This window comes from Callionymus lyra, chromosome 1 (assembly GCF_982586985.1).
Source record: "Callionymus lyra chromosome 1, fCalLyr1.hap1.1, whole genome shotgun sequence".
Taxonomy (NCBI): domain Eukaryota; kingdom Metazoa; phylum Chordata; class Actinopteri; order Syngnathiformes; family Callionymidae; genus Callionymus; species Callionymus lyra.
In genome coordinates this window covers 7,330,205-7,354,244 of record NC_141818.1, presented here as the reverse complement: position 1 = coordinate 7,354,244, position 24,040 = coordinate 7,330,205, and the positions used below count along the sequence as shown (strand labels likewise).

The window sequence follows — 24,040 nt, the reverse complement described above, 5'->3', positions numbered from 1 at the left end:
AGAAAAGGAAGCAGAGGTTCCTAAGGAGAGGAAATGTTTTTTTTTAATAAATGAAATTTATTAATGGGTGATAGTCTATATAAATATTAAAAGTTTAACACTGTTATTGATTTTAGTTTTATTAACATTTTTTACAAAGTCAAAAATGACCCACATTCTCAATGTCACTTGTTCTGGTATCCACCTTCTGCTGTTTGACGTGAGAGTTTGTATTATCACTGTGAGTTTGAGGGTTGATCCGTCAGGTGACATTTCTTGTGTCGCTTCAGGGTGCTTAGTGAGGAAAAACATTTCCCACACGACAGACATGGGTAAGGTTTCTCTCCAGTGTGAATTCTCATGTGACACTTAAGACCACTGGGGTGATTAAAACACTTTTCACATTCTATGCAGGCATACGGTTTTTCTCCTGTGTGAGTTCTTGTGTGATGCTTCAAATCACCCAGTTGCTTAAAACATTTTCCACATTCAGAGCAACTATAAGGTTTTTCTCCTGTGTGAACCCTCATGTGTGTCTTTAGATGCCCTCTGTCATAAAACCTTTTTTCACACTCAGGACAGCTGAATGATTTTTCTCCTGTGTGTATTCGCATGTGTCTTTTTAGCGTGTCTTTCTGATTAAAATATTTTCCACACAGAGAGCAGCTAAAAGGTTTTTCTCCTGTGTGTATTCTAATGTGAGATTTCAGTGTCAATCTTGACCTAAAATATTCACCACAGTGTGAGCAACCAAACGGTTTTTCTTCAGTGTGTGTCCTCATGTGAGCCTTTAGATTACCTTTCCACTTAAAGAACTTTCCACACAGAGAGCAGCTGAAACTCTTCTCACCGGTGTGTAAAATCATGTGTGTGTTTAGATTTGTTCGCTGATTGAAACATTTACCACATTGAGAGCAGCTATAAGGTTTTTCTCCTGTATGAATTCTCATGTGATGCTTTAGAACGCCTTGCTGGCTGAAGCATTTACCACATTGTGAGCAACAGAAGGGTTTTTCTGGAGTGACACTGCATATTTTTTTGTGTTGAGTTAACTCAGCATATGAAGCAGACATTTTACCACAGCAAGAGCAGGTCATAGATTTTTCATCGTCTCTCTTATCTCTGCCAGATGTTGTACCCAGCTGTGATTTAATGGTTTCCCACCAGTCTTCACTGTCATTACTGTCAGAATTATAAAACGGGATTCTCTGTTGGTCAGAGTGCAGATCTGGATCTGAGTTGCCGGCTGGTTCTGGTCCATCGCAGTCATCTCCTTCAGCTTCTGTTTTCATGTGATTTGAAGCATCGTTAAGAAACTCATCCTTTCTCGGATGAAGCTGTGAAGACTGAGCATCATCTTCATCCTCTGGGAAGTTTGCGATCTCTTCTTTCTCTTTAATGTTGGGAGATTCTTTCGCTGTCGGGTTGAGACTGCAGCTCCAGTCCTGTGGCTCTTCTTTCACGTCTGTAGAATTAATAAATAATGTTTTCATTAAAATGGCCAGAAGTTGTTTCCTACATTTTTCCTCCCTCCCCCAACAAAGTCAAACCATTTTTAAAAAACAGACTAATGTTTTAATACTCAGTGAGGCAGAACAGGCCGACCAATGTGTTTCCAGGCATTGCCTTGGTCCTCCACAAAATTATTAACTTTTTTAAACATCTTTATTTACGCACATATTTCTGAGTTGTGTTTTGACAAAAATGTAATTATGGCAAGTTTGGACATTTTGTAATTTCAATATGTTTTAAACTGAGGGACTATTCCCAGAAATACATTGAAATAATTAAACATGCCTTATAACTTAAATTGGGATATGAGGGTGAGTCCTCTTGTTAGATTATCAGTATCAGACCAACACTGATACTTATATGTCAAAGCGCCTGCGTTTAGGGAAAAGTCTGCAACCAGTTTGACATTCTGACTCGGAGTTGACACGCTGCAAATAATCACCCTGTTGGCTGTGGGATCGAACCATAATGGCCATTTGCTAAAAGTTTTCAATAAACATTAATGTAAATATATTTTAATGAACCAAATTATTTTAGTTATTAAAATAAAAACAATTCATGCCAACTCATAACTTTATAACCTTATTTCAATCTAAACTTCTTAATACGATGCGAACAAAAACAATTGTGATTCAATTGTCAATACCTACCATACTGATAACAGCTTAATGGTTTTCCTCCTGTGTGCGTTCTCAGGTGATGATTACTGTATACTCTTTTCTGCTGACATCTTCTGCCCCACTCAAAGCAAGCAAGTGGTTTCTCATCGTCTGCCTTGCTAGATACAGAGTTGGTGGTTTCTTTCCAGTCTTCACTGTCGTCAGTGTCAGAGTCCGAAGAGTGTGACTTTCTTTGCTCAAAGGGGTGACCTGGCTTTAAATAGTTAGTTGGTTCTGGTTCTCCATCATTGTCTCCATCATTCACTGTCTTGTGTTGTGAACTCTGAGCTTCACCGTCTTCAGTCTTTACATGGATTGAAGTGAAGGAGATTTTGGTGACATCTTCCTCCTCCTCTTCCTCTTTAATATGTGAAGGTTCTGGTTCTGTTTGGTCCCAATTGGTGCTTATCTCCTGCTTCTCTTCTTTGAAATCTGCAAAATGTAGAAATATTTAATTTTTATAATAACCAGAAACACAAAGGAAATAGTTTAATCACAATAAACTAAATGGTTGTTATAATGGTATTATTGTTTTCTTTAGCAATTTGCTATTATAAGTAACAACATTTTTTTTTATAGTTGTTTACGTTTAAGTAACAATCCAATTTAAAACAGCAATATAGTTGATCATCATCACTCTGATGAGTAACGACTAATATTAGAGGAATTAAATGGACTTAGTTTAGATGTTCAGTTTGGATTGAAGGTATTTATTATCTCTACATATAAATGAACTACCTCTAAATAACCATATTATTAATAATGTACTCGGTATTATTCGAATCAAGAATGAACTAAATTAAATCATATAGATATTATCCTTATCGTTTTGCAATGTGGATATTGTATCATGATTATTATTATGTTTCGAACGAGTGTGTACCTGTTATAGGCCGCTCAGAGAAGGAATTTATCTCAGGTCGAGACATCATCATCCGAACAGCATCCGATTCTGTGTGTGCTGTGAGGAACAAAATGGAGGATGCGAGGCGGAACCGGAAACTCGTTTGTTTCAATGTCCTTTCAAATTAATGTCGCCTTTAAATAAATTAAATTAAATTGTCGATAATAAGCGAACGAGATAGATCATATTTAGAATAACAGTATTACTTATTTCATACCGACAGATAAGAGACTAAAAGATAAGTTGCATACGTTTCGAGTATTATTGAAGAGTTTTATGGACGGGTGTGGACTGTGAGATGGAGTAGTAGCGCCCTCTGCTGGGTAGAAGTTTATCGCACTAGCGTTCATGAAGAGGTAAGATTAAAACAATATTCCTTTATTCGTCCCTCGGGGGGAAACTGTCGCCAATAAGAACGAAAACAGTTTAAATATAAAATAAAGCAATTTGAAATTAGTTTATCTTCAGGTTATAAATAATATTACCAATATTTTAAATTGAATACGTGTATTTTAGTCTTTCTGCAGTTGTAAGAAAGCACAAATAAAGAAAACACGTATTGTGAGCCTGTTATTATTTTGTTAAATTACAAAAAATTATAATCATAAACGTCTCTTCTGAGGTCCGTCTCTGTGTTTGGTGGAACTAATGTTCCCTCCAATGACGCGATCGGAACCTCAGATTGTAACACCGTCGGAAGTGAATTGAGAAATACGCATTAGAGAATCTCTAGTTTTATTCGACTCAGCAGGATTTTGCTCCGTTCGTCTCTGGTGTTTTCGCTCATGATGAGGAAGAAATACCTCGACAACGATTTTCAGCGCAGAGTTCTTGATGCGGTCCGGAAAACTGCGATCGGGACCGACGCGGCAGGTTCGTCTCTCATGCTGTGTGTGAACTAAATATTAAAGATTAGACAACTCTGTTGTATTTTGTCCGAGGAGGAGGATGATGTCACAATGTGTGTTTATACATTGTTTAACGTTTACGTTGATAAAACGAATATTGCTTTTGGCTGAGACTCGTCTGTCCCATGATCTCGATACAAGCACTTTTGACATCTTAAGTAAACATTACTGCCGATAGAATTAGTGAAGAAGAAACAAGGAACTAGCTGAAGCTGTCGATAGAAGCTAAACGTTGACATTTTCAGGACATATAACCAGAAATATTCACCAGAACTGTGACAGTTCACCGACTCGATTTTTAAAATTCTAACCCTGCAGATGTCCAAGAGCTGCTGGTCAAAGAAGAGCAGCGAGTTTGGAGCTCCAATCTGGACGAGGAGGAACCAGAATCTCCACACATTAAAGACGAAGAGGAGGAAGAAGATGTCACCAAACTCCCCTTCAACATTGTTGTAAAGACGGAAGATGGCGAAGAAGAAGATGATGATGACGATGATGATGATGAAGAAGAATCATCTCAGTATCCAGAGCTTCATCACAGAGAGGAGGAGCCTCAGACCAGCAGCCTAACTCATGAACACATGAAAACTGAAACTGATGTTGGTGGTGGCCCAGAACCAGTTGCACTTCTAGTTGCACATCCTGACCTCCTGAGATCGCTCTCCTCTGGGCCTGACACAGATGACAGCGGTGACTGGAGGCCCAAAAATGCGCGGTCGGGTCATCCAGAGGTCAAACTAAAGAAAGATGGGGATAAATCAATGAGCTGCTCCGGCTGCGGTAAGAAATGTTCCTCCAAGTCGGGGCTGACTCAGCACAAAAAAACATGCAGAGGCGAGTCTTTGAATTGTTCCGTTTGTGGGAAGTTTTTCAGTCACAGGAGACATCTTCAGACTCACATGAGAATCCACACTGGAGAAAAACCTTTCAGCTGCTCCCTGTGTGATAAATGTTTCAATCAGCGTGAACACCTGAAGAGTCACATGCGGATCCACATTGGAGAGAAACCTCTCTGCTGCCCAGAGTGTGACAAATGTTTCCTTAAAAAGGGGAACTTAAAGCGGCACATGGCAAGTCATGTTGGAGACAAAACTTTCAGCTGTTCTCGGTGTAGTAAATGTTTCAAGCGGAGTGAGCGTCTGCAAAGTCACATGAGCAGCCACACAGGAGAAAAACCTTTCAACTGCTTGCATTGTGGTAAATGTTTTAACCGGAGGGAGCGGCTGAAGACTCACATGAGGATTCACACGGGGGAAAAACCGTTCCCGTGCTCGAAGTGTGAAAAACGGTTCCGTGACCTTGGAGATTTAAAGTGTCACATGAGAAGTCACACAGGAGAAAAACCTTATTCTTGCTCAGACTGTGGGAAATCTTTTAGTCAAATAGCTGGACTGAGGTATCACATTAGGACTCACACAGGGGAGAAACCTTACTCCTGCACAGAGTGTGGGAAATGTTTCACTTCATCAAGCCATTTAAACGTACACAAGAGAACTCACACCAGAGAGTAAATTAAGTTGACTCTGCCAGAGGCCTTTGTGATTGTTCCAGTTATTCGTTTCAGTCTACTAATTTAAAAAAAAGAATTAAGATATATAAGCTTTTTTGAAGTATGAGAACTGTGATCATCTTTACTGTATTGTCTTTATTTTTCGCTGTTGTAATCATGTTTCTCATTAGTTTATTCATTACTTATTTTAATTTATGTAAATAAAATCATGAGAAATCTCTCCTCTTATCCATGGCATTAAGATTTCAAGTGACATTAAGTGAGTGATTCTTAATTGCTACCTTACCATAGTTCTGCTGTTTCAAATCCCAGCTCCAGACTGGTTTGTGTTATATATAGAAACTTAACCTAATTTGCTTAAGATGGTCGAGTCGGTGCGATCTGCCAACTCATCCATTGATGTCTGACGAGCCTGGATGGACAACACACAGTCACGGTGTGTTAAGTTATTGTGAAGAGACGACAAATTAATAAAGGGTCATGTCATCAGTGAGTTCTCCAGAAGTTATGTAAAAAATATATATTTAATGAGTGTCGTAGTGTAATGTATCGATAGGTCGATACACTTATTTCTGTGGCACATAAGAATAGTTTTAAAATCAAATGTGGAAATATAAAAAATAAAGTAATTTTTTAATATGGCCCCTTTCCTTTGACAGGTTTCACCATTTTGGAAAGTTTTAAAATATGAACAAAGCAAAAATCATAACACGATCCACTGTGAAGAAGTTTGAGTATATAACTAAGTAAGTAAGTAAGTATTTTTTATTTGTATAGCGCTTTTCCAGACCAGGGTCACAAAGCGCTTAAACAATCAAAACAATATTCAATAAAGTATATACTTTAAAGGGCAATATAATAGATAGATAGATCAACTATATTAATCCCAGATCTCCATAGGTATATTGGGTTCACAGCAGACAGATGATAGATTCATAACAACAAGAAGTGCAAGGGATGACAAAATCTAGGAATAAATCATAGATCAAAGAATTAACACAAGTAAAATGAGACAAAAATTAACAAAATAGAATAAGATTTATATTTGGAAATGAGTCGCCAAGGGCCTTAAGATGACGTGATGATGGATGGATTTAACGCAATAAAACTTTATTCTTTTTGTATGGATTGTTGTTCTTGCTGCTCCTAAATGAGCCATACATCGATATCATGACAAAGTGGTGAACTCTTCTGGTCATTAGATAGATAATTTAATGCATGAAATAGTGAGACAGAGAAATAAAATGTTTTATTAGTTTTGTTTGTTTTATTAATGTGTTTCTCAAACGCCCGGTCGGAACTATCCTCTTTCAATACAGGCGGTCGGGACGGAACGTAAATGTGTGACACTAGCGGAAGTTAATGGACAAAGACGCTCCAGTGAACTCCAGGTCGGAATCCTGACCAGTAACTTCGTGTTCTGCTCGGAATCCTCGCCGATGATGGACAAGGAACCGGAGAAGGACGAGCAACAGCCGGTGAGGAGCGAACAACCTGTGGAGGTTCTGGGTGTGACCCGGAAGCCTGTCGTCCAGTCAGACGCCAGAGGTTCGTACTAACGTGCGTGTGAGCAGATGTCGAACTTAAGGTTGCACAACATAATATGGTGGACAAGTTTGTTGTGTCGTCTTGTTGGTTGGGTCTAAATATCGATGTTCGTTTGGCTCCTTCAGTTCGATTCGTCACAGGCCCGTTTCTCTATTGCGCATCTGTGAAATAAACTGTTTTATTTTGTGTTAAAATGCATTAAAACTGACAGATATATGACTGTTTTTCCGCGTTAATGCTTGCCAACCTTTAAATATACACTATCTATAGCTCAATACTCTTCTTTTCGTAAGTATTTGCTTTGGTTGTTGCATTAAAACACAGTCAACAGGTTGTAATGAACCTGCGTTGACGTCCACATGGTTGTTCTATTTGTACATTTGAGTAGTTTAGCAATGCCAAAATATGAAGTAAGATTCGATTTTACTTTGTTGATCTCTAGGGGGAAATTAATTTAGGGAATTAGGATTCCACTGTCCCTGGATTACAAAAGTAAGGAGTCCAAACTAGTCGAATTTAGAACCCAAGATAAGAAGTCACCAGATAATAATGTGTTAAATAGACAATGTTACTGCATTTATTTATTATTTATTTAAGTACATGGGTTTATTGGTTATTCTTTAACAGACAGATTACAAAATGAAAAAGGTTTGTGGCCACAAGACGCATCATATCCTTGGCCACGAGTCAAAACAACATAGTTCAGATACTTTCACGATTCACTGCAACCTTGTTCTCGGTTCACATTCACATTAGCAGCAGCGTGACTCAGAATAAAATAGAATCTTTATTGTCAAAGGACCACATTGTTTGGACATTGCTGTGCAATACAATTATGTTTTGCGTCCAAACACTGCTAACGGCAAACTGGATGCACAGAACCAAACCAAAATAACATTAACAATACTATACAGTAATAGTAACAGTAAATATTTTTGTCAGGGTTCCAGGGTTGACACTCACTTGAAAGAAAACTATATCCTTCGACACAAACACAATTATCTGAAAATGAAAATCCTGGAAATGATGACACTATTGTGACAAACACCTCACACACCTTCCTTGCCCTGCACATCATTTACCGGGAATATTTGATTTGCTATTCTGTAAATTAAAATTATTTAGTTAAATGAATGACATTTTTTGCAGCAGATAGTTTTTTAATTTTTAGAATAAAATATTTATAAATCTGAGGTTTGATTTCAATGTAAATCTGTATTCAATCACATTGATCCCTGACCACGGCCACACCGTTAGAATAACAGATTATTTTCTATACTTTTGTCACTTACTTTCCATTTGTGATTTCAGTCGCATTAGGCGAGATCAACATGACAGTGAAACAAGAATTCTTAATTAGTGGTGTTGGACACGTTACTTTACATTAGTAACTTAGTTACTGTTCTTTCAAAAGTTACTTTGTGTTACTCATTTACTTTCAAGAAGTTACAGAGAGAGTAACTTTTTTTTAAAGGAGCAATAAATGCAAATTTGCCAAGTGCACAGGCCAGTGAAAGACTGATGTAAATAAATACAAATAAAATAAACTGATGGTGCAGCAAAAAATCATTTTTGTCACTGAAACATATTATAGATTGTTTGAGTGTCGAAAGGCCGATACAGATTTGCCCATTTTTTTCCACCTAAGGAAAGCATAAAAGTCCACTATATATACATTTAAAAAACATTGTACAAATAATACAAAGTCTAAAATGAATAACTTGTAAACTAAAATAATCAAGTGAACAGTGAACTAGTCAAAGTTTTTGACAAAAATGTTTTTGTTTTTCACAAAATATTTTTGCTAATTGCAATTCATAGAATGTGTTTTCTTTGTTACCTGTTCATTGATTATTGTAATTATGTTTTTTTTATTAAGTTATGAGATATCAGGCGGTATTGAACACATGAATCTGACTTAATACTTTAAACCAGATTTGATTTATGTTCTTTGTTAACGTCACACATTTTTATTGTACAAGTGATAAAGTAGAACAGAGATTACATGTCTGTTTGAATTATTTCTGAAGCACAGAGCTGTTAGTTTGCTGTTATGTGTTCATCGCAGTTTCATTAACCATTAATTATCGTACTCCAAAGGTTTCTACCAAATACAAACTTGAATGAGTATTTATCGCTCAATGTTAGGATTAGCATTAACTCCAAAGTTCGTACCAGGCACAAAGTAATCTGTACTCCCTATGATACCACAAAATTAATCTAGTAACTGTAACAAAATACTTCAAGATCAAGATTGCTTCATGTCGAACTCTCGTAGGTTTATACATTATTTGGGAAGATGTTAAATGTTAAACAATGATTGCTGGTTGAGCTGTGTGTCGTTCTATTTGCAGATGGTGAGCACCTGAAGGAATCAAGTCTCAAACAGGATCAAGGGGAACCCGAAAATGTAAACATGAAAGATGAAAAAGAGGAAGAGTTTCCCTTTAATATTGTTGTCGTGAAAATTGGTGATGGTGGCAAAGATGAGGCAGAAGAGGAAGAGGAGGATGAAGATGATGATGACGAACTACAGCCTATGGAGTTACTTTTTGAAAAAGAGACGTTGTCTCCAACATCAAGTCAAAACTCAGAAGGAGAAGCTGGTGGAACAGAACCAGCCAGAAGGTTGGATCCAGATTGGGTTGACGGGCCAGGAGCTCACATCAGTAAGACAAGAGGAGACGCCAATGACAAGGCACTCCCTTGCTCTGGATGTGGGAAGAACTTTGCGACCAACAAATCGCTGGCTCGGCACATAAACGTTTGCAAAGTAAAGGAATCTTTGTTGTGCTCAGAGTGTGGGAAATGTTTCACAGTGAGGGACAGTCTGAAAGCTCACATGCGAATACACACTGGGGAAAAACCTTTTGGCTGCACAGAATGTGGGAAGTGTTTTAATCTGAAACGGAACCTGAAGACTCATTTGATAATCCACACTGCGGAGAAACCGTTTACATGCTCAGAGTGTGGGAAAAGTTTTAACCGCCGGGAAAATCTGAAAGCTCACATGATCATACACACGGGGGACAAACCCTTCTGCTGCTTTGCCTGTGGGAAGTGGTTCACTTCATCAGGTCATCTGAAGAGACACATTCGGATTCACACTGGAGAAAAACCCTTCTGCTGTTCACAATGTGGGAAAGGCTTTACGACAAGGGACCATATGAAGGTGCACATGAGGCAGCACACCGGGGAGAAAGTTCTGTGCATAGAATGTGGGAAATGTTTTACTTCTATTGGCAACCTGAACAGACACAAGAAAAGTCACACCTCAGAGAGTATCTCTGCTGCTCCGTAGTCCGATGATCCATAAGTTTTGGGCGTTTGTGGTGTAAACTCGTGTTTGAGTTGTAACACAAAAATAAACCAGGATACAGGAAGAAGATACAGAAACAATCAGAACCATTAAAAAAAAGTCCCTTTGAGCTTAATAAATCTCAGACACTTTTTGATCAACTTAAAATTGGTTGAATACGATCTTCTGCTGTATCAAATTGATGTGTGGGACACACAGTTTGAATATGTATGTTAAAACATATCTTGTGTACTCAAAGTTCCTTCTGTGCTTGTTTAAGGAGCCAGACTCACTGATGTGTTGCTTCCTCTGTGTCAATGAGATGAAAGACGGTGAATGTCCTTCATTCTGAGATGATTGTTCCGAGACTTGGGTCAATATTATTCTGTGTTTCGTAAACATTTCAAGTCTTTTAACAGGTTTGTTTTTCAGCCCAAAAATTGGAAAAAGTTCACTTGTGTAGAATTTATTTATTGATGTTGTTAAGGACAGTAAGGATACTATGTTAACGTGTTTGCCCCGCAGTGTGGGGGACGGAGACTTCAGCCAAAAAAAGACTGTCATTACTATGAGTTGTCCACATACTCTCTAGTTTTTTTTTACCATGTTCCGTCTATGTTTATGTCAATCCACCATACACCTGTTGTGCCTGAATGCAAAGTGAGATTAACATTTTAATCTTTTAAAAGGTTTGTTAGTTTCATTTTAATTTCTATACCGACATCTGCAAATTGTTCTGGTGTACTGTGTCAAAATGTGAGGAGAGTATAAAGTTATTATAAAGTTACGTTTGCTTCTGACATACGTCTGTTTCAGAGTTTAAGTCACGTATATTCAGTTTTATTCACTATGTTGAGTATGATGATGACCATCATAGTTTACCGTTTACTTGATGCGCCACCATGTTTTCACTTTTCGTTACTGTTTTGACCAAAAGTGTTATGATGTTAAGCCATTAATGACAATAGTAAGTATATTGTGGGGAATTAACAATTATATAATTTATGTACAGAGCATTACATGTGTAATAAATAATCATGATATTATAAATCTTGCACACATACACACGCAGAGACTGTTGGGTGGGTTTCTGATGAAACTGAATAAAAGCGTTGAACAATGTCTGAAGTAGCTTCGATCTTTTTGACCGAAGATTTGGTCTAAGCTGTGTCCACTTAACTACATTTAATGTCCTGAACACACAGTGAACCTCCAGGTTTCCAGTGAAGGACCGTTCATCACAAAAAAACTTTAGATGTTTGTCTCATATCCACCTATTTTTTTTCGCCAACAAAACAAAGCATACTTTAATATAAAATATAAGGTTCTCTGGCCGCCGCAACTCACACTTTTGGAGATGTGTGGGACAGTCATCTCTTGAAATCTGAAGACGGTCTCGCTCTTAATGAGCTGTGGGTCTCTGGACAAAAGCAGAACACTGATGATGAAACTGACGAGAGATTGCTGGTCTGTTTATGAGTCTATTGTGTAAAAGACAATTTCTTGCTTCTTATTTGACATGTGTTTTTTATTGACAGAACCCAGAGCAGTTCGACATCGACTGGGACTCATTTCATTGTGACGCTAAAGAGACGGCCGATGTTCCAGAGATGGAACATATCCCGTCTACTATGGACCACGCCACAATGGAGGCTGTGAAGTCCAACATCGATCCACTGGTGCACTCCGACTCTTATGGGAGAGATATTTTTATAGCTTTGGTTAAGTACATGGATAAGACATCTTGTGTGTGAAAGTTTGCTTTTTAATTAAACAAAAGAGAAATGAGTGGGTGGACTGTTTTCTTTACCCACCATAACATCAAACAAAGCATCCATCTCATCCTTGATCTGAGGGATAAGAAGAAGCAGAGAGTTGCTGAGGTCGCAACCAAAAGTCTTCCCCACATCCTTGTGGCAACAAAGAACTGAGGATGAGATGCAAATCAAATATTCTAAATTCGTTGTGAATCAGTTCACACAGTTCACTCAAAGTACATGTGATTTATGATTATTTACGCTTTGAGAGATCATTGAAATCGTCTAATGTCGAATAGAGTTTACCATTTTCTTTAAGGAACCAAAGAAAGGACACTTAAACGTTTTAAAAAAAATGTAAAATTATTAATATTAGCCAAAATGAGAAGATGCTTTTATTTTGAAAGGTCTAGAGAGCAACTATGTTTTCCGCCCAGCCCGAAAACTCCATTTTGCTGATCCTTGTAGGCGAGATGGTTCCTCTGTTTTCTCGTGTGTCTTAACCTTCAATAGCGGATCCTTCAGTGGATGAAAATGTCCAAATATGAGACGTTGAAAGAAACATCCCCGCAGCGACTCAGACCAGGTAAACAAACACACGCGCACACGCGCACATCACAGACGTGATACGCTTTTGCAAATGCCTTTTCACTATTAGCAGATTTGTTAAAATTAAAATGAACATTTTTTTGTTAGCTTGATAATAATAAATGCGATAGTTAATATAAGCAAGTGAATGGAAAATACCTAATAACATGTATATTTAATGTTAACGTTAAAGGTAACCAGCGGAACTATTATTCACCGTTTCCAGACGGGGGTGTTTTGGTTGTGCACACATTCAGAAAAACAACATGTACAGTTATGCACGTTTTTCCTCTTTTTATTGACCATAAATAAATAATAATATAAGTATGATACAACAAATATGTGAGGGCTTGACTGTGTCATGTGTGTCAAGTCAACTTTGTAACATGAACTCAAAACATACATGAATAATCAAACTAAATGATTAATTTAAACTAATTTACGTTGAGTTATTAGTGTTCAATGTCACTGTCGAGGTGTTTGTGGCTGCTGTGGAAAGACTTCAAAAACACATTTGAAAATGTGCAACCATGACAACAACTTTTTAACAGATTAACAACAAGATTAAAAAAAATGGAAATTATGTTTTATTGCTCACAGAACAAATCATCTTTAACTAACTAAATATCTGTATTATATTTAAAAAATCAAACTCAGGGTTACCTGCGTGCATGAAAAATGTCTTAACTGTCCTGTTCTCCCAGCTGACTCAAAGCTGAGCTGAAGAAATTGCTTTACATTTTTCCGGAGCATTTTTCATTCCATGGCGAGCACCTTAACTCAATCCAAGAAACAGCAAACACTAGTCACAATTTACCGTCCAAGCAAACACACGTCACTGTGATTAAATTCAGTTGAAATGTATTTTTATTTTTTTCCACCCATTTCATCATCATCAATTCAATTGTATTTAAGTCCAAATAAACTCTGTCATTTCTACAGTCGACCAGGAGCAGCTGGTGAAAGAAGAGCAGCAAGCAAGGAAATCCATGTTGGACCAGGAGGAACCTGAACCCCGAAACATCAAAGACGAAGAGGAGGAGGATGATGTTACTAACCTCCCGTATATCATTGTCCAGGTGAAGAGTGAAGACGATGAAGAGAAACCTTGGCTGTCTCAGCTACAACAGAGAGAGGACGATCCTCCTACCAGCAGTTCAACTCAGTTGAAAACAGATAAGGACGTCAATAGTGGTAGACCAGAACCGGCCAGCTACTCAGATCCAGAACTACACTCTGACCACCTGAGCTCATTCTCTTCTGTACCTGACACTGATGACAGTGAAGACTGGAGGACAACCAGCAAAACTCAGTCAGCTTCAGTCTCATGTGTTGGAGGGGAGAAAAAGAAGACACTGACATGTTCTGGGTGTCAGAAAAAATGTTCCTCGAAGGCAGGACTGAGTCTGCATAAGAAAACATGCACAACAAAGAAATTGGCATTTTTGCTTCCAAAGGAAAATCAGGATAGTAATCTGAGAACAGACAAACCATACAGCTGCTCAAAATGTGAGAAATATTTTATTAGCAGAGGAAAGCTGAATAGACACTTGAGGATTCACGCAGCCAAAAAACTATTTAGTTGTTCTGAATGTGACAGGAAGTTTTATCAAAAATCACATCTGAATGTCCATTTGAGACTTCACACTGGAGAGAAACCTTTCAGTTGCGCAGAGTGTGATAAATCTTTTAATTTGAGAGGTGACTGGGTCAGACACATGAGAATTCACACTGGAGAGAAACCATTCTCTTGCTCCGAATGTGGTCAAAGATTTAATCAAATTGGGAATCTTAAAAGCCACATGAGAATCCATGCCGGAGAGAAACCGTTCCCTTGTTCAGACTGTGACAAGCGGTTTCATCGTAGAGGACAGCTGAAGATGCACATGAGAATTCACACCAAAGAGAGACCGTGCAGTTGTTCAGAATGTGGTAAAACTTTTTATTGCAACGGGGACGTCAATAGACACAAGAAGATTCACACAAAAGAGAAACCACCAAATTCAAACAATGACGAGGCACATGAAGATGCAGAAGAACAAAGACTTGGAGAAACAGAGGACAGTGCTTTTAAAGTGATTGCAGAATAAGTTTGAATAATTAAAAATGAAAACATTTTGTGATTTGAAGGTTCTTGGACTTTGTTGAATTTTGAATTGCTTCACTCCAGACTAGTGGCTGATAAAGATGTCCTCTTGATGGCAGGAAGGAAAACGTTAGTCTTGACTGAAAATATAAACGCATGAATAACTTTTTTGTAGTCCGTACGTGGTCACATGACTTTAAAGGGCAACTCATTTCAACCTCCAATTATCCTGACTTACTAACATGTTTCAAATGTTGAATTATTCCTCTTCAAGATGCAGTAAGTCACTCATCATGACAATGTTTTGAACATATTACTTTATAAAGTTCTTGCCCCATGTCTCGGCGACCAGAGGTTATGAGAGTGAAGCGCATAATGGCCTTCACTCCTCGTCTCCATTTAGACGAGCACATTGTTTTTTTCTCCCTCAAAGTAAAACTTGTCTGACTTTCAATCATCTCTGGTCTCTGTTAAGTTTACAGCTTTAAGTCAGATTTCTAACTTGACCTCTTGGTTCTTTTACCCGGATCCTCCATCTTTGATGTCTCTTCACTGTGCACATCTTTCACATTGGTAGCATAATTTCTGCATCTGTATGGAATCAAGCAGAGACACGAGGAGTTTCTTTGTGCATATATTTAAAAAACTATATACTGGATTATAAATGTATACATACATACAATTAATAATTATATTAATAATGAATAAACGTAAGTAAACACAACAAGAGTACTTGTATTTATTTTTTATGGCGTTTTACTTCAATAATGTTTTTACCATTGATTAAATAATTATTTTTTGGTGAACGAGTCCTCTCTAAATCCAAAATTAATTATACAGGATCAACCAGTTTTATTTTGATAATTGTACATCTTATTTATCCTGGTTACGAGGTCATAGCAGCAAAGCGGAACCACATACAGACAAAGTGACGTCGTCGGATGCTAAACAGGGTGGCACGCCTTTACTGGACCAACATGGCGGGCCTGAAAAAGGAGTCTTCTGTTGTCATAAGTATCGGTTCGGAAACCAGCGGAGTTTCCTCGGTCGAGAGCCTCCGACAGTTTGTCAACGATCGTCTGGCCTCTGCTGCCCGAGAAATCTTCGGAGTGTTTCAACTAACTGTGTCCGAGTTAGAGGAAGAAGTAGATCGACAGCGGAAGCTGCTGGACGAGCTCCTGAAACCTGCGCCTCTTCTGCAGACTAGAGGTTCGAATTAACGACACTGGGTTTGGAAAGATGAACTTTATTTGCTGGCTGTTGATAATATGAATCTTGATGAACACTATACATTAAAACCATCAAAGCTATTGATATTGAATGAGTGCTGACAAACTAGCATAATAATAACAATAATAATACTAAATCCTTATGAACTTAATTTTCAAATTATTCAAACTATTATAGTTTTTGACCAACTAAATTGAATAACTAAAATAAATACATTTAAATTGATACGGAACTTAGGAGAACAATATATATATATATAAAAAATGAACTTGAAAAATGTACTATTTCAAAAATCTAAACGACGAAGTCAATATTATTGGCTTAAATTAGTTGTGAGGCACTGCACCGTTTTGCAAAGCGAGGTTTTAAGCATGAAACTGTCTAAAACGCTCAGTCGCTTCTAGATAGTTCTGTACTTTCTTCAGAGAAGATAAATCTGTCTGTGGTTGTTGTTCAGAACTGACACTGATCGTTGGTGATATTCAACACGTTTTCGCTGAAAGAAACTCCAGCGGCTTTTCAGCGTGACTAAGGTTTAAAGTGTTTGAGTGAACCCTTAATTCATTTGGCTTCATATAAATCGATTTAAGACTCAAAATACACCGATTCGAGCTGCAGCTCTGAGGAGGTGCTTTTTCATATTCGTCATGCATCCTTCAATACAGAGAATAATCTTGTCCCAAGTGTTTGGCGCTTCTTATTTGTTCAGCAGCTCCTTTTTATGGTTTGCGAACTGGCCATCAAAACTAGGAATCAAAATATAAACCTTTGAATGATTCCGGGAGAATCTAAAAGCTCGTCCTGGTTCCAAACAATTCTTGATACCCAACCCTACGCACACTGCACTGTAGTGGATAAACAATTACACTTTGTCTAGTGCGGCAAAAATGGCATAATGTAATTGTTGCTTACTTATTTATTTTTAACAAGGCTTTTCATTTGAGACTTAAAGACAACGGCAACATGAACGATAAATAGATATTGGTAATGATATTTGTAACCTTACACTAAAGAGCACATTATCTGCACTTTTAAAAATTAGAAACAATTCTGCAGCTCTTTAATAAAGAAGCATCATATTCAGAGAAGTGTTTCCATGAAGTGTGTCAGTGTACAGTTGAAGTAATGTTGGTCTGGCTCCTTTTGGTGTTGTCTCTATGGGCCTCTATAGGCAATAGAGCTCCATTACTAGTGATGGAATAATAAAAATAAATCCTCTAATTATTTTTCAGAGCGGAGCATCATAGATCTCATGATACACAAACCAGATAATGTCACACTTTTACCATCTAAACCTGGTAATAGTTACATTTAAATTCTGGGATCCACACAATAGCTATAATTATTGTAGGAGTTGCAAATTGTTTCACTCTTAATTTGAGAGCTTTGCCATTTTATTCTTCTTTTACCATCGCAATACCCATCTTGATATTCCTCCCTCCTAATTTCATTCGTCTTCATGTCCACATTCATGACGTCATTCATCCACATCTTTCCTCTCAAAACAAAGGTAAATGCTGACTCCTGTCGTGTCTCTGCAGATGAACAGCAGCTGATCAAGGAGGAAGAGTTTCCTCCTGAGCAGCGCGAGTGGAGCTCCTGTCTTGAGCAGATCAGACGCAAACCTGTCAAAGAAGAGGAAGTTGATGCTACCAGGTTCCCCTTTCATTTTGTCGATGTGACGATTGGAAGTGATGGAGACCTACCTCAGGTCAACCTTCCTCACACGGAAAGAGAAGGGCCTCCAAGCTGCAGCTCAACACAGCATCTGATGGCATGCGGTGAAAAAGAAAAGGCTGACAAAGTACTGCAAGAACCAGCAGACAAGCTTCACCCGCATTCGCTCTCATCTGGTTCTGACACAGACGACAGCCAAAACTGGAGGAACTTAAGTGTCACAAAACACAATTTGAATAGGAATAATTGTGATGATGGTTCTCTCACTTGTTCCGGTTGCGGTAAAACATGCTCATCCAAATCTGGGCTATGTCTGCACAAAAGAACCTGCAGTGGGGAAAAAGCGTTCGCCTGCTTACTCTGTAGGAAAACTTTTACCAAGAAAGGAGGCCTGAATAAACACCTGAAGATTCACACAGGAGAGAGACCATTCTTCTGCACAGTGTGTGGTAAACGTTTCATAGATGGCGCAAAATTGAAGGTCCACATGAGAATACACACTGGAGAGAAACCTTACGGCTGTTCGGTTTGTGGAAAGTGTTTTGTTGAGCGCTCAAACCTGAAGATCCACATGAGAATTCACACAGGAGAGAAACCATATAGCTGTTTAATGTGTGGCAAATCTTTCAACCAAGGAACACTCCTGAAGACCCACATAAGAGGTCACACAGGAGAGAAACCACACAGCTGCTCGGAATGTGGAAAATCATTCACCGAAAGAGGAACGCTGAACGTACACATGAGAACTCACACCGGACATAAACCGTTCAGCTGCTCAAACTGTGGCAAGAGTTTCACAGAAAAGGGAAATTTGAAAAAACACATGGCCATTCATACTGGACAGACATCAAGACTAAGACAGTAATTGTAGTTTATAGTTGTAAAAAAACTAAACTGTGAAAATATATATATTATTAATCAAAAACGTGTATTGTTACTATTTACTACAATAGTTTACAGTCCGAGTAGACGTTTAACTGTTATAGATTTTTCTCAAAATATTTGCAGGAAATATGACAGTTTCACATTTAAAATATGATGTTCCACCTTAACGTTACTGAGGGACATAAAACAATAATGGGAAATATATTTATTCAATGCCAGGAGACAAAGGATGAGAACGGAAAGCCCAACGCACTGATTGTAATGTCAGGTTTTTATGGGGTTTTTTCCATTGATGCAGAAAATGTAGCAAAATGAGAAAGAGTACATGCATACTCTACTGAAGCTTTGAGAAATAAACTGCTATAATTTAACATGTATAGATCAAATAAATAAGTGTGATCCAGGATGTGAATACTTTCTCAATTTTGATAAACTTGTAAACTAAAATTACTTTTTTATTCTATCGCTTTTTTTCCCCTCTTCTTTAGTTGTATTTCATTTGTGTGTATGTGTGTATATATATATATATATATATATACACATATATAATATTATTTGTGTGTGTGTTTTGATTTTCATAAGATTTTGTAAAACGAATTTATGGCATGTATACATTTTTGTTTTTTTGGATAATTTGTAACATGCCATACTTTTTTGGGAATCATTTCAATATATTTTGTTAAGATTGTTTAAGCGCTTTGTGAACCTGGTCTGGAAAATGCTCGACAAATATAAATTACTTACTTACTTACTTACATAGCTCTATACCGTATTTAAATGATAATAACAGTCGTAACAGGTTAACTAAAAAAGCTAAAGTAAAATTTACAATCCATGTGATCCTTCATCTTTGACATTATATAGTTATTTTAGTTCAATATTGTAACTTTATTCGAAACTATGCAGTAGTTCATTACACTTGATAATATGTTGTGAAAAAATTACATTATCTAGCCATGTATTTTACTTGTCCGAAAATATTTATTTTACAAAAATAAAGAAATAACACAAGAAAGACGTTTTTAATTTTTGCAGTAAACACGAATCATATTTTTTTTATTTTATTTCGATGTCGTGGTCTGACAGTGTTGTGCAAGCGGAACCAAGGGTTGAAAGTGCGGGTTGCACCCCGGACTTGTGTACTACGTTACACGCCAAAGTAAAATCAAGTTCGTAGATACTTTGTTGTTCGTCTCGTGTTACCACAACGAATGTAACGTAACAGACAGTTTCTTCATATTTAAGGGTCCCGTAATGCTCGGTCATAACGTGCACTCAAATTATTTTTGCGCTACCGTGATCGCGGAAGCGTCGATAGCTTTATTCCAGTCCGTGCACTACTGTTAGAAACTGAGATTAAATATATTTCTTAGCCTCGGCGTTAATAACGTCTCCTGTATTTAATGGCTCTTCTTGCTGTTCTTTTAAACAACATGCTTTTATTTTGGAAAGACCCCATAAAAAAAATCGTGATTTCCGCCACAGGTCCTCCATTTTGTTTCCGCACTCCACAGAGGAAGAGTCTGGTTCACGTCGTGGTTCCTCCTGCAGATAACACTGAGATGCCTCGAATACGAAGTTTTAAAGCTCCATCTGAAGCAGGCACACAAACGTCAGGTACTGTAAAAACGTAGAAATCGCCGTTTTAAGAGATTAGAAATGAATTGATTACGTTTCTAAATGTTTCTACTTGAATACGTCAGAGCTTTTATCATAGATGTCAATTTAACGACTATTTTCTAAAAATATTTCAACTCACTGTGGTTTTAATTCAAGTGCCAGGGGCCCAAATAACATACAAAAAAGAAACTATATCCCGCTTTATCTTAAACCAGTTGAATGAGTCTCGGACATGATCATTATTATCTGCTTATTGTTTGAATTCTTAATTCGTAACATCTCGTATCTCTTAGTAATGTTTGCCTCTCATTCGCACCTGATCTGATCCTCACCTTCAACTGCTGAAATGCTTCCTAACATGTCTGATATCTGGCTGATGTCACAGAAGTGTGACCGACCTGGAGTAACATTGTGTTTCTTTGGTCTTTCCTGTAGTTGTGTAAGCAGTGGATACATACATTTTTCATCATTCCATCTTCATAAATCTTTCAATTGAATCATCTAATCAATACCTTTTTTTATTTTATTTTTATTGAGCAACTGCCATTTGTTGTGAGTGTTACTGTTTCTAAGTTCCGTGGTTGTCTTACGGCCGAAAAACATATCATGGATCCGAAGAGAAAATCTGTATCTGTCGATTTAATCTGTATCTGTCGATTAAAGAGAGTCTAATGTGTGAAGCTGCTTATTAGATATTAAATCGATGCGTAATTCAGGCAATTAAGAAAGTAATCACACAAAGTAATGTAATGGAAGTTAATTATTACTGCGTAAGCAAACAGTTCATCAATGCTAGTTAATGCAGTATCTTCACTCTGGTGTCTTCTCTCTCGTCCGTCCAGCCGTCATGTCGGCTCTTATCTTTGTTGGTCAGCTCTTGTTCCTCATCTACCAGCCGTCCTACCGCTCACGTATTCCTCTGTCCGTCCGTCCGTCCGTCCGTCCGTCCGTCCGTCCGTCCGTCCGTCCGTCCGTCCGTCCGTCCATCCATCCATCCATCCATCCATCCATCCATCCATCCATCCATCCATCCATCCATCCATCCATCCATTTTAAGTTAAAACCAGACTTTTGCTTAGCCTTGGCAGCTCCACAAGAACGTAAACAGGGTTTAATTAGTTGAAATAATATTTTAAAATGTCTGAGTTTATGTCTGGAGCAACAAATTCAGCGGCAGAACTTTTGAAGAATTTTTTATAAAATATAGATAATTGTAAATTAAGATATACATCATAATAAAAAGGTTTTTGCATTGTTTATTTATCTTTCAAGTCTTAGAAACCATATTTCATAGATTCACGTCTTTAACTAGACTATAGATACAAATTGGATCAGTTGCTCCAAAATCTGAATCAGGAGACCAATAATTCTGTGTTCTGTTTTCCACTCTTATAAAACTCGTGAAGCCATTTTCTGCTGCCCTGTTAGCATTTAGATTCCCTTGCAAGTCAGCCGTCTTGCCTCTTACTTTTGCCTTAATTGTGTTTTGATGTTGTCTTTAATCTCCATGCAGAAGTGCACCAGGCAGAAGTTTAGTTCAGAGCTCAGGAGGAGTTATGTCTGAACTGACATTCAAAATAATATGTTTAGTTGAGCCCGAGCCATACTTCATGTTGTTTTGTCCCCTCAAAAAATCCATAATCCACCCAGAGGTCAATACTCAATCTCTGGAATTATAATGCGATCAGTTTTCAATTTAAAATATGTGGCATTAGTACTGGACTGTGAAAACACTTGTGTTGCTTCTGAAGTATCCAACTTGCAGTTTAAGAAGCTTCCTGAAACCGATAGCTTTCTGACACCCCTTGAACAGGCCATCAGCAGCCACTTGTGGTGATTTGGTGAAGAAGAAAAAGGATAAAAAGTCTGTCTAAAATATACCTCCTTTTAATAAAAGTAACATACTTGTCGTCTCTACAGCCATGAAAGAAGAGCAGCAGGACCGGAGCTCCAGTCTGGAGCAACCATCTCTGATCCATGTGAAAGAGGAAGAGGAGGAGGAAGATGTAGACAAGCTCCACATCATAACTGTCTCTGTAAAAAGTGAATTCGACGAAGAGAACATTTCAGAGCCAGAGGGGGAGCCTCCAACCAGCAGCCCAACTCAAAACATTAAAACTGAAGGTGGAGAACCAGAACCATCCAGCTGCTTGGATATTGACGCACAAAGTTCAGTCAACTCCGAAGTTGAATCTGATGCGACGGACGACAGTGAGGACTGGACAGAAATCGGTGACAAACGTGGAAGTAGTTTGAAGAAAACAAAACATATTCAGCAGAGAATTCAAACAGAGGAGAAATCACTCACTTGCTCAGTATGTGACAAAGGTTTTGCTCACAAAAGAAACCTCACGAGACACATAAAAATTCACACAGGAGAGACACCATTTAGTTGCTCAGAATGTGGCAAAGGTTTTGTTCACAGAAGGGACCTAACGAGACACACGCAAAGCCACGCCGGCGAGAAAGCATTCAGTTGCGTAGAATGTGGTAAGGCTTTTGTTTTCAAAAGAGACCTGACAAGACACACAAAAATCCACACGGGAGAGAAACCATTCTGTTGCTCAGAATGTGGCAAGACATTTAACAGAAAAGGATACTTGAAGATCCATATGAGATTTCACACTGGAGAGAAACCGTTCTGTTGCTCACAATGTGATCTTGGGTTTATTCAGAAAGGCGATTTGAACAGACACATGCGAGTGCATAAACCCTCTGGTATGTGCCCTGACCCACTGCTGTAAAGCTAATGCGGTACTGATGTGGTACGCTGGCAAAGTTGTGTAGTGTCAGGCCCATTATAATAAGAGTTGTTTCTGTTGTAAATCAAAGCGTGAGAGTTTATTTATTATGCTAATGTTAAAATTATTGTTTCTTTAATTTCACTTGACCATTGGTGTCAGCGTTTGCTATATTTGTAATTTTCAGCTGCTGTTACTCTAACTCAAGTATCTATTCTTTGAATGTTTTCTATTAAAACTGAACATGTGCTACAGATTTTTCGTTGAACGGTTTCCTTGTAGTACTGTGCATTGTTGATTCTGACAATTAAACGTCCATGATGGTAATAATTATACCTGCATTCATGAAATAATTTTTCTACTAAACATGAAATCAGTGATGATGACTTAAAAAATAAAAACTGACAGCTGCTATTTTAGTCCATGAATGATGTGGACTAGCCGGTGCTTGCTTAACTACCAACAACATTTAGGTTTGTGGACACAATGACGGTTTGGAGATAAAACAAAGAGAAGGTAATGCATTTGATACAAAGGTCATTGACTTCAGAAATGCAAATCTTGCCTGACTCACTTTTGATCTTTTGAAAAAATAACTTTTAATTTTCAGTAATATGACAGATTTAATTAAAAGTTATCTAAAAATATGTTGCTCTGTGTCCCATTATTTCAGGTCACAAGGTTTCTTGAAAACAAAAGGTTTCGAGGTCATAGACACATTTGTGTCACGCGTCAAGACTTTGTGTAACTCTTGACTTATGTGTGTTTTGAAATTACTCAAAATTACACACTTTTGAATTATTAATTGAGTTACTTCTTTGCAGATCAATGTACACTACACTAACACATTTCTGATCGTTTGACTCAATAATAACCTCACTGCTTTTTTGTGTGTGACACGATTACCATCTCCTCATCCTCCGAGTCACAACTGTCCTCTATGTCCTCACTCATCATGAAACTTATCCTCCTCTACGTTAATTTTAACATCCTTGATTTTTTTTTTTTATTATTGAAAATAATACACACAATCATTATGTTTGATATAATACATCAATATTTTTTGTTGAAGTATGTCTCATTGATAAACTACTTTTCACAAGGAGAACATACAATGTCACTTTCCATGAAGAAAGAC

General features: G+C 37.7%; 5 protein-coding genes across 5 annotated transcripts; 4 read left to right on the top strand and 1 right to left on the bottom strand.

Moving 5' to 3' along the window:
- Positions 1-27: 27 nt before the first annotated feature.
- Positions 28-3,116, bottom strand: LOC148087732 (uncharacterized). The gene is made up of 3 exons (XM_087790341.1): positions 3,034-3,116; positions 2,142-2,582; positions 28-1,444 (listed from the first exon to the last, which is right to left on the bottom strand). The coding sequence occupies exons 1-3, from the start codon at positions 3,083-3,085 to the stop codon at positions 216-218; spliced, it is 1,722 nt and encodes a 573-aa protein (XP_087646467.1). The 5' UTR covers positions 3,086-3,116; the 3' UTR covers positions 28-215.
- A 643-nt stretch (positions 3,117-3,759) lies between these two features.
- On the top strand, positions 3,760-5,488 carry LOC148087731 (uncharacterized). Its single transcript, XM_087790367.1, has 2 exons — positions 3,760-3,927; positions 4,281-5,488. Exons 1-2 carry the CDS (start codon positions 3,840-3,842, stop codon positions 5,471-5,473), a joined length of 1,281 nt encoding a protein of 426 aa, XP_087646493.1. The 5' UTR covers positions 3,760-3,839; the 3' UTR covers positions 5,474-5,488.
- Positions 5,489-6,858: 1,370 nt separating this feature from the next.
- On the top strand, positions 6,859-11,439 carry LOC148087730 (uncharacterized). The gene is made up of 2 exons (XM_087790600.1): positions 6,859-7,020; positions 9,375-11,439. Exons 1-2 carry the CDS (start codon positions 6,912-6,914, stop codon positions 10,319-10,321), a joined length of 1,056 nt encoding a protein of 351 aa, XP_087646726.1. The 5' UTR covers positions 6,859-6,911; the 3' UTR covers positions 10,322-11,439.
- Positions 11,440-12,536: 1,097 nt separating this feature from the next.
- Positions 12,537-15,476, top strand: LOC148087729 (uncharacterized). Its single transcript, XM_087790423.1, has 2 exons — positions 12,537-12,661; positions 13,606-15,476. Exons 1-2 carry the CDS (start codon positions 12,604-12,606, stop codon positions 14,751-14,753), a joined length of 1,206 nt encoding a protein of 401 aa, XP_087646549.1. The 5' UTR covers positions 12,537-12,603; the 3' UTR covers positions 14,754-15,476.
- A 250-nt stretch (positions 15,477-15,726) lies between these two features.
- On the top strand, positions 15,727-23,235 carry LOC148087728 (uncharacterized). The gene is made up of 5 exons (XM_087798384.1): positions 15,727-15,958; positions 17,521-18,517; positions 19,628-19,700; positions 20,056-20,158; positions 22,082-23,235. Exons 1-5 carry the CDS (start codon positions 15,727-15,729, stop codon positions 22,903-22,905), a joined length of 2,229 nt encoding a protein of 742 aa, XP_087654510.1. The 3' UTR covers positions 22,906-23,235.
- Positions 23,236-24,040: the final 805 nt, after the last annotated feature.

What these genes read in the sequence shown, in the direction of transcription:
- LOC148087732 (XM_087790341.1), bottom strand. Translation starts at nt 3,085, where the DNA reads ATGATGATGTCTCGACCTGAGATAAATTCCTTCTCTGAGCGGCCTATA. An exon ending in CTCTGAGCGGCCTATAACAG is followed by an intron (nt 2,583 to 3,033) that starts GTACACACTCGT and finishes TACATTTTGCAG; the next exon opens with ATTTCAAAGAAGAGAAGCAG. An exon ending in ATTAAGCTGTTATCAGTATG is followed by an intron (nt 1,445 to 2,141) that starts GTAGGTATTGAC and finishes TTAATTCTACAG; the next exon opens with ACGTGAAAGAAGAGCCACAG.
- LOC148087728 (XM_087798384.1), top strand. Translation starts at nt 15,727, where the DNA reads ATGGCGGGCCTGAAAAAGGAGTCTTCTGTTGTCATAAGTATCGGTTCG. An exon ending in CAGACATCAAGACTAAGACA is followed by an intron (nt 18,518 to 19,627) that starts GTAATTGTAGTT and finishes GTGGTCTGACAG; the next exon opens with TGTTGTGCAAGCGGAACCAA. An exon ending in AGCAGGCACACAAACGTCAG is followed by an intron (nt 20,159 to 22,081) that starts GTACTGTAAAAA and finishes TCGTCTCTACAG; the next exon opens with CCATGAAAGAAGAGCAGCAG.
- LOC148087731 (XM_087790367.1), top strand. Translation starts at nt 3,840, where the DNA reads ATGATGAGGAAGAAATACCTCGACAACGATTTTCAGCGCAGAGTTCTT. An exon ending in GATCGGGACCGACGCGGCAG is followed by an intron (nt 3,928 to 4,280) that starts GTTCGTCTCTCA and finishes CTAACCCTGCAG; the next exon opens with ATGTCCAAGAGCTGCTGGTC.
- LOC148087730 (XM_087790600.1), top strand. Translation starts at nt 6,912, where the DNA reads ATGATGGACAAGGAACCGGAGAAGGACGAGCAACAGCCGGTGAGGAGC. An exon ending in CGTCCAGTCAGACGCCAGAG is followed by an intron (nt 7,021 to 9,374) that starts GTTCGTACTAAC and finishes TTCTATTTGCAG; the next exon opens with ATGGTGAGCACCTGAAGGAA.
- LOC148087729 (XM_087790423.1), top strand. Translation starts at nt 12,604, where the DNA reads ATGAAAATGTCCAAATATGAGACGTTGAAAGAAACATCCCCGCAGCGA. An exon ending in CCCGCAGCGACTCAGACCAG is followed by an intron (nt 12,662 to 13,605) that starts GTAAACAAACAC and finishes TCATTTCTACAG; the next exon opens with TCGACCAGGAGCAGCTGGTG.